At 44.3% G+C, this 9,616-nt stretch overlaps 1 protein-coding gene across 2 annotated transcripts; it reads left to right on the top strand.

Moving 5' to 3' along the window:
• Positions 1-1,722: 1,722 nt before the first annotated feature.
• Positions 1,723-8,460, top strand: TRIM52 (tripartite motif containing 52; the record flags this gene model as incomplete). 2 transcript variants are annotated; one of them, XM_082836694.1, is made up of 2 exons in its annotated part: positions 1,723-2,523; positions 7,971-8,460. In XM_082836694.1, 2 exons carry the CDS (start codon positions 1,723-1,725, stop codon positions 8,280-8,282), a joined length of 1,113 nt encoding a protein of 370 aa, XP_082692820.1. The 2 variants fall into 2 exon arrangements, with proteins under 2 accessions (XP_082692820.1, XP_082692821.1); XM_082836695.1 differs by lacking the exon at positions 7,971-8,460 and adding an exon at positions 5,657-5,707.
• Between the last annotated feature and the right edge of the window lie 1,156 nt (positions 8,461-9,616).

Genomic DNA, 9,616 nt, shown 5'->3' with positions numbered 1-9,616 from the left:
TTCTTGTCCATTTGGAAGCTATGGGGTCAGATGTAGGCTGGAAGGAACAGAGATAGAGAAGACCTAGATCTGAGGAGATAAAAACCAGCAGGACTTGATGGTAGCAATTTGTTGGGTTCCATTTATTTACTCAGCAGATATGTAGGGAGTACCTGCTATATGTTCAGCACTATGACAGAGGAGCTATGTGTACAATGTTGAATAGCACGTTTACCATTCTTGCTCTGTGGGACTTAAGAGTCCAAGCTTGGGCCCAGAGAGGGAAAGGAAGGGATCCAGGGCTCGTTGAAGTTTCCATTAGGGCAGGTGGAGTTCCTCAAACCAAAGTGACCAATTATTGAGGGGTGCAATCACTCCAACGGGTGTTGAACAGCATCTTAATGAAGTAAAACAGAACATATCAGAGTGACTTGAACGCCCTAAGGAAAAGAACAATTTCCCCCAATTTTGTTTCTGTCATATATGTGCAAGTCTGTATTGGATCAGTACGTGCAATGTAATTCTTACTGAGGGTCAAGTTAAAAAAAGAAAAAAATAAACCTTGTGAACGTTGGGTGAAGGATGACCACTCGCGTATAACTCTATACTCCTTGAAGGAACAATCATGCCTTACTCATTTTTTTGTTCCTATAACGTGGATAGATGAAAATGGATGGATAAATGGATGGATGGGTTATGCATGCCTATGATGGATGGATGGAGAGATAGAGGGATGGATGAAAAATGAATGGTTATTTGGGTGTGTGGATGCATGCATGCATGGTGAGTGGATGGTGAATGGAAGGATTATAAATGGAGGTAAAAAGATCCACAGGCGAAGCTGGTGCCTGCTGAGGGCAGGAAGCAAGAAAGGGGTGAATTGGTCTGAGGAAAGTTGGAAGCACCCAAGTCTTCACGCGAGATTCTTTGATCTCACCGCCACCCAACTGCGCAGTGAGCTCGATCCCGCCAGGTTGCTACAGACCACACCCTCGAGCGCTGCAGCAGTGCAGACAGAATCCTCCCTACCACAAAGGCCTCTGGGTAGAGGGGCCGGAAGTGCACGAGAGTACCAGAGGTCAGCCACCGCAGTCCCCACCCTTTTGGGTCCATCTGGGGACGGGCTTTCCTGAGCGGCTGTTGGACCCTCTGCGTCTGGCTGATTAGCGCGCTCAGTGGCTTAAACTGATTCTCTCGCCGCCTCCACCCATTCTGACCAGGCCCTCTTTCCTGTCTGGGGCGGCTGGATGGGCTGCAGGGGTTTCCGGGGGTCGTGTCTCCGGTTTCCGGGGGAAACCATAGAGAGGTGGCCCTCCGTCCGCCCAGTCCGCCCCCTCCCGAGTGTGGGCTAACGCGCCTACGTCATTTTCGGTCACCTCTGGCGGGGTGAGGAGCGCCGGCTTCTGAGGCGGAAGCCGCCAGGTCAGGCAAACCGGAAGGGAGGCGAGAAACGTGAAGGGATCCGAGTTTGCACGCTGAGTCTCAAAGGGAGTTGGGGGCCGCAGCTGGTTCCGCCCTCACTGCCTTCCGAGGGCAGCTGTGAGTTCGGGCCTCGGGCTTTCGCGCTTAAAGCTGGGGAGAGTCTGAGAGAGGGGCGCAAGGCTTCTCTGAGGGCCCGAGCAGGCAGAGCAGGGTTGGGGACAGCTTTGGATCACCAGCGTCGCTTGGAGGCAGGTCTGCAGGTGTGTCCCCCGCTTCTCAGCTGTGAGCGGACGCATCCATACGAACCGGCAGCGCGTTAAGATGGCTGGCTATGCCGCTGCTCCCAACGCCTCGCAGACCCTTCAGGAGGAAGCGGTGTGTGCCGTCTGCCTGGATTACTTCAAGGATCCCGTATCCATCGGCTGCGGGCATAACTTCTGCCGAGGGAGTGTGACGCAGCTGTGGGGCAAGGAAGATGATAAGGAAGTCAGGGACGAAGAGGAAGGTGAATGGGAGGAGGACGGCGAGGCGGTGGGGGCCATCGGTGGATGTGGCAACTCCATTCGAGAGGTTTTATACCAGGGGAATGCTGACGAGGAGTTGTGCCAGGACCAAGAGGATGATGAACTCTGGGACGGTGACGGTGGCGTAAGGGATTGGGACAACGTGGATTATGTGTGGGACCAGGAGGAAGAAGAGGAGGATACGGACCATTACCTAGGAGGCGTGAGACATGACCTGAGAACTGACGTCTACCCAGAAGAGGAGATATTGGAAGAACACGATGAGGACGACCAAGAGCTGTATCCTGACACTCACCCGCCTCCTCCCCCGACCCCTCCACGGCAGTTCATCTGCCCCCAATGCCAAAAGAGCTTTACGCGTCGCAGCTTTCGTCTCAACTTGCAGCTGGCCAACACGGTCCAGATAATTCGCCAGATGTGCCCCACTCCTAATCGAGGGAGCCAGGGGAATGATCAGGGCATCTGCTCCAAACACCAAGAAGCTCTGAAACTATTCTGTGAGGTGGACAAAGAGGCCGTCTGTGTGGTGTGTCGAGAATCCAGCAGCCAAAAACAGCACAGCGTGGTGCCAGTGGAGGAAGTGGTTCATGAGTACCAGGTGAGCGGCATGAGGGAATGTGGGGATTTGAAGGGAGTGGAGGAGAAACCAGGGGAGCTGGGGACTTGGCAGTTGAGCCTCTTCTTCTGTGACAGATGGGGCACAGGGTGGAGAGAGAGGGGTATATGTGGACGAAGGAGACATTGGCTGAGGCTGACTGGCTTCCCCAGAGGAAACTGACAAAAGACAGTAACTGGGAGCTGACCACTGTTGTTACTCCCTTTCAATCTACCGAAGTATAAGGGGGTATAAGTGACAGACCCCCCCCCCAGTACTTAATTTCCCTCTGATGTGAGTCCTGAGTCTATACCTGACCAAGACTCGGGGATCCTTAATACATAGGAATGGAAAGCCACGGTACTTGTAGATAACAGACATTCAGGACGTCAGCACAAGCAGTATCAAAACAGAGGACTGACTAATACTGGTTAGACCAAAAATCCAGGTGTGATTCCTGGACTAATAGAGCAACTGGACACACCCACCCTCCCAAAGTCTGGGGTCACTTTCCCACCTTCAGTAGGGCCCATTTTCCCTGTAGAGAAAGGCAGAGGGCATAAACATCTTTGATGGTTCAGAATAAACCTCTTGGCCTGATCACTTTCCTTACCTGGTATTTTATCAGAGTGGAAGAAGTTAAGGATTTAGGATCACATGACCTGGCTTTGCAATTTACTGTCTAATCTTGGGCAAGTCTCAACCTCTTAGCTTTACTTTTCCCTTAGGCTTGTTAAGATTAAAAGAGATCATATATGTGAAAGTATTTTATAAACCATAAAGCGCTGAACAAATGTTTCTTTAGTTTGACTTTCCTCTAGTTTCCTTTCATTTCTTTGGGTTCTGATTTGGTTAATACCTTGCTTTCTAGGCCTGATCTGAGTATTAGAAAATTGTCTCAATGACAGCATGAATACTGTCAAGAAGCCTAGATGGATGTGACTCCTAGCAGTACCCAAGGAGGGAGAGGTTGCCTTCAAGTCCATAAAAGTCTTATAATCAATAGCAACTGCTCACGTCTTAGTAGTGCTTTACAGTTTATAAAATGTATTTCCTCATGTTCTTCTACAGCAGTGACTTTCAAACCATAGATTTTGACCAATTAGTGGGTCTTAAAATAAATGGATTATGCCCAGCATTATTTTTAAATGAAACAGAAGAGAAAATATCAGAGTGCATGGGAGCACAGTAAGTATTGTTTTATGAAACTTTTAAATTATATGTACACAGGTGTATACCTGGTTTCAAAACACAAACAGAACACTGCCCTACAGGCATTACATATTAGCTAATATCATCACCCCCCATTTCACAGTAACTATTGGCAAGTGCACAGTTAAGACTCAGATCTTCACTACAAACCACTGCTAGTTCCATCATATTAATATGATTTAAGAATAAACCCTACTACCATGCTTTCCCCCCAGGGTAATAATTAAGTTTGCTTATAGAAGAAACTATGTCCTATATTTCTGGGTTTTGGTACATTGAAGCTGAGGAGAGGAGGTAACCTTTCATTCCTCTGCTAGGATTCTCTAGAAAGGATTTTGAAACCAAAATTTTAATTGAAAGCCAATTTAGACAAGAGAAAAGAGGTGGTCTTTTCATCTGGGGAGACCAGCTAACACTCATTTGAAACCTCAGAAGTTATTTATAAAGCACCTTAGTAAGTATAAACAGCAAAACCAAGTTAAACAAATAGGAGATAATCCCTTTCAAAATATGTAATATTTTTTTAAAAAATAAAACTTATTTTCAAACATATACCAGAACTTAGGTTGATGGTGTTACCAAACATAGGAGTTACACTGAAGACGTAAAAGACGTAAAAATTATGTAGGCTATGTGTAAACTGATATTAACTGACATAGTCTTTCATTCTTTATACAGTTTATAGTTTTGTCACTTCCTTTCATTGGTAAACATGCACCTTACAGTAGCATGATTTAGAATCATAGTATACAAAACTCTCACAATAGTTAGCATTATATGGAACTTTTTTTTTTTTTTTGCGGTACGCGGGCCTCTTACTGTTGTGGCCTCTCCCGTTGCGGAGCACAGGCTCCGGACGTGCAGGCTCAGCGGCCATGGCTCATGGGCCCAGCCGCTCCGCGGCATGTGGGATCTTCCAGGACAGGGGCACGAACACGCATCCCCTGCATCGGCAGGCGGACTCTCAACCACTGCGCCACCAGGGAAGCCCAGAACTATTTTTATATAATGGTTTATTTAATATGCTATACATTAGCCACCACATAGTTCTGGTTACGTTAAATTCTCTCTTGTCGGCTACTCATTCAACAAGATTTTAATCTTACTTTGGAGGTGATCAAGCTTTTTTTAGCTTTAGGGGCTATGAGTCGGGAGTTGTTACTCATAGACTCAAGGAATAGGTCAGTGATTTTCAGGAATAGAAAAGAAAGGCATTCTCTCCCCCTCCCTTCACACATTATATCAGCATTGCAGGGTATGGGGAGAGTTATCATTTATAAAATCATATTTAGTATTATAATGTTAAAAAGAAAAAAAGATTTAATTTTTCATAATATAAGAAATAAATTGGAAAGAACTCCTTGGCTGGTGGGAATACAAAGATGGAGCAAGAATCATTCAGCGTAAGGCCTATTGTCAGTGGGGTGTATAACTAGTTGGATACCCAGAGATGTTTGTTGTGGATATGGTGCCATTTATACTGCTATTCCTTAAAGTTTAATTTTGTATAAGAAGAGGCTTTTTAGCTCTGAAAAGTTTACTTATTTACATCTTCCATTTTGTCCATCCCATGAGTTAAAGTTCGTCTTGACTCTTCAAGCTAGAATCAGAGGATTATGAAAATAAGATCATTTAGATTGACCAAGGGCACCATTAAATGGTGTCAGGTTTTAGGCGGCAGACGGGTGTATAAAAAGAAAATGAACAAAGATTTCACTTGTTGAGGCTCAGGCATAACTGGATGCCTGTAATTGCCCTGCCACCCAGCTGCCGCTGATAAAGTCATTCATCGCTCTGCAAGAGGGACCAGATGCTTCCATCATCAGTACTCCTTGTTTTTCTGTTTTCTCCTTTGAAGTAGCTAAAGATGGCAGCCAAAAATTTTTTGAGGCTTTTATCAAGTATGGATTCATGTATTATGCAGAAGATAGGGTCAACTTCTTCAGCTGAGTTATCTGAAAGTGTTGGGCAGTGACACATGCCAAACACTGTTAAAGTTATGCCACTAAAAACAGTATTCTGCAGAGCACAATTCTCTGCAGTTTTAAGACTGGACAGTATTGGAATATTAACAGGAATCTTCAAAAGCAATGAAAGCTTACTATTAAATAGCCCTTTTAATTGCAAAGGAGAAAAAAATGGAGAAACTTGTGAAACCTTGCATTCCGAATGCTGCCACAACTTAGAGAGGAAATTGAGGAATTCCAGAATTTCTTCATCGACTTCTGCGTCTGAACTCTGAATTCATTGACTGAGCATATCAAACGTCAGGTTTTAAAAAAAACAGCTCATCCTTCTTTGCTATTAGTTGAGATTAATCTACTGATGAAGAAAATTGTGCTTTGTTTATGTTCAGAATAAGGCTTTAAAAACTGTGGATGTGCTATTTTCACTAAGCGAGCACTAAAGACAATATTTTTGAAGTTGTATGAAATGAACTTAGTTGGAAGAAAAAATTTATAGGAGTATATGTTGGTAGTGCTACAGCAATGACGTTTTAGATATGGGTCTTTGTCAAAAATTCAAGAAAACTGGCATTCAAGATGTACTGCAGGGCTTCCCTGGTGGCGCAGTGGCTAAGAATCTGCCTGCCAATGCAGGGAACACGGGTTCGAGCCCTGGTCCAGGGAAATCCCACATGCTGCGGAGCAACTAAGCCCGTGCGCCACAACTACTGAGTCTGCGCTCTAGAGCCCATGAGCCACAACTACTGAGCCCGCATGCCACAACTACTGAAGCCCGTGCGCCTAGAGCCTGTGCTCTGCAACAAGAGAAGCCACCGCAGTGAGAAACCTGCACACCACAATGAAGAAGAGTAGCCCCCGCTCACCGCAACTAGAGAAGGCCCGTGCACAGCAACAAAGACCCAACACAGCCATAAGTAAATAAACAAATAAATTTATTTTGAAAGAAAGAAAGAAAGATGTACTGCAGCAGTCACCATCAAGCATCGACTTCCATCAGTCTGCCCATAATCTACTGGAAATCTTAAGCCTTGCTGTCAGCATAACTGTTGTGAAAAATAGTACATTTGATCCCAGTTTGCCTTGGTTTTCGAAGATCTGAATGATGTTGAGAGTGTTTTCTGTCATATACTGAGGTTCCTTGGTTGTCAAAGAACTTTAGTTCAGCTGAATTTATGGACAGAACTGATTTTGGGACACCTGTGATAAAGAATCTGTACTTTAAAACTTCAAAAATTGGGCTTCCCTGGTGGCGCAGTGGTTGGGAGTCCGCCTGCCGATGCAGGGGACACGGGCTCGTGCCCCGGTCCGGGAAGATCCCACATGCTGCGGAGCGGCTGGGCCCGTGAGCCATGGACGCTGAGCCTGCACGTCCAGAGCCTGTGCTCCGCAACGGGAGAGGCCACAACAGTGAGAGGCCCGCGTACCGCAAAAAAAAAAAAACTTCAAAAATTAAAACTTCAAGCATAATTTAACACATTGATGCTTAAAATACATTGACCCTGAAATGTCAGGGGGCAAACACCAACATCACTGCTCATTACGAAATACTTTAAGTACTTGCCAAAAATCTAGCTACAGATAGCAAACTCATGCTAAAAATGTCTTAATTTTCTTGGCCAATCTTTAGAGAATGTGATACATGAATGTTATTTCCAGGAAAGGAAGAAAGAGAGAAGGAAGGAAGGAAAGAAAAGGAAAGAAGGAAGGGAATCTAAAACTATTTTGAGTGATGTGTTCTTGACCTTGTTCTTGAAACCTACCTGCGGTAGCTTTTGGGAAGAATGTTTCACACTGATGTTCAATCCTCACTGGAAAAACTTCAGGAGGAGTTTGTGGAACTCAAAGTCTGATTGTTTTGACTAGAAACTTTCAGACTTTAATCCATTCGTTATTCCATTTTCTCCTTATATCTTAAAAGCTTTTTTTTTTGGTATAACTAACTGTGGGAGAAAACACTGCAAGAGTGTTGTCAAAGCAGCTTGTGTTTTGTTGCATCTTCTACACCATCCAGGAAAGAAAAGTTAAGGCTTAATAGTGACATGGTTATTACATCATCTGAATAAATTTTTGCCTTCCAAAATTACCACTGCTTTGATTAATTTTAATCATGAAACTTAATTTTGAAATTTTAAATAACACTGAGGGAGAGAGAATGTGAGATGTTAAGGTATATGGAAAGTAAAGGTGTGGGTTACAAAAACATTGAGAAAAACTGATATATATCTACATGCACCAGACGCTCATCTGCTTATTGAATGTCTTCCCTACTAGGTTCAGCTGTTGACTGCTGTATCACAAGACAGACTGTTTAAACTTGCTCCTCTCTACTCCTGTGGCTGTACCCTGCACCTCATCTTCACACAGACTTGCTATACATCTGAAATCCTGAACTCCATGACCTTAGCTCTTAGCATTCTAGTGCAGTTAAACACACTCCAGTTATACCTGCCCTTCATCTTTATGGAGGTCACTGTTGCACTGACTCCTAAGTTTTTTCTTTCCCAATTTATCAGACACTTGTTAGCCTCACTTACTATCCTTCTGACCCTGGACCGCATGATTAGTCTTGGCATGAAGAACTGATCCATGTTGTGGTCTAGACTAGGGTTTCTCAACCTCAGCACTCTTGACATTTTTGAGTGAGATAGTTCTTTGCTTTGGGGCGTGGGGGATGTCCTGTGCATTCAAGGATGCTTAGTAGCATCCGTGGACTCTACCCACTAGATGTATGGAGCACTCCTCCACCATTGTGACAACCACAAATGTCTCCAGACCTTGCCAAATGTCTTGGGGAGGGGTGGTGCGAAAGTATCCCTGGTTGAGAACCACTTGTCTAGTCTCAAGGAAAAGTGGTCAGATCTACGGACGTGCCATTACTAGCCTCACTTAGGCCCTATAGCCAGTGCCTAGCACAGGTGTTCAAAAGTGTTCAGTGGAAGAACAGCCTCACCTATCTGGAATTTTATTAAATGTAGCCTTAGCATCAGTGGATTAATTGATATGACCCCCACTTCTCCCAGCTCTTGGCATACAGGTGGCAGGGTCAACAGGCCTTTTGTAAACATTAGAGCTGTCTATATCACTGCCATCAAGGGCTAAAACAGATAAAGCAGTATATGAAATTGAGATCTAGAAACAATTAGCAAGAAAACGCAATCACTTCAGCTATTCCTTAGTTTCAGCAGGGCCATAGGGCAATTGTTTATTTTGTTTTTTTAAGTATTATACAGAACTTATAGATAAGACCAGAGCCTCTCTGTTCCTGTCAGAGTGGGAGAAGCCCTGGGCTGATACATATTATATAACATCAGCCCTTAAAGCACTTCCTTAAAATCTGAGGCTCCTCCTCAGATTGGCCATCAAACTCTGGTCCCTATGCCATCCCTTCTGAAACCTTTAGAGGACCAAGAGATTCTATGCTGTTTGCCACCCCTAATCCCTGACCACCTTTGAAAGCTATCCTGTAACAGTGAAGTTAGCACAAATATTTATTGACTGATAAAACAGGATTACAAAAAGGGGGAGACAGGGACACTAGCCCTCTATACCAGCTCTAAAAGGACTTTCTGCAATGATGGAAGTGTTCTAAATCTGTGCTATGCAATATAGTAGAGGTACCACTGGCTACATATGACTTGAGCTCTTGAAACGTGGCAAGTGCAACTCAGGAACCGAATTTTTCATTGTTTTTAATTTAAATAGTCATATATGGCTAGTGGCTGTCAAATCATGTTGAACTGTACAGTTCTATACAAAAAAGGCAGGTTGAATTCTGGTCCTTCCTAGGACCTTCAGGAGTACTAAAGTCCAAAGGGAAGAAGAAAAAGGAGAAGTAAGACAACTTTCTTTTCTCAGTCAGGAGAGAGATGGCTGTAAGGTGATATTTTTAGGTATAAAAGGAGAAAAGGCAGCTCTCT

This window comes from Leucopleurus acutus (genome assembly GCF_964270905.1).
Source record: "Leucopleurus acutus genome assembly, chromosome: 3".
Taxonomy (NCBI): domain Eukaryota; kingdom Metazoa; phylum Chordata; class Mammalia; order Artiodactyla; family Delphinidae; genus Leucopleurus; species Leucopleurus acutus.
This window is presented reverse-complemented; position numbering and strand designations above follow the sequence as displayed.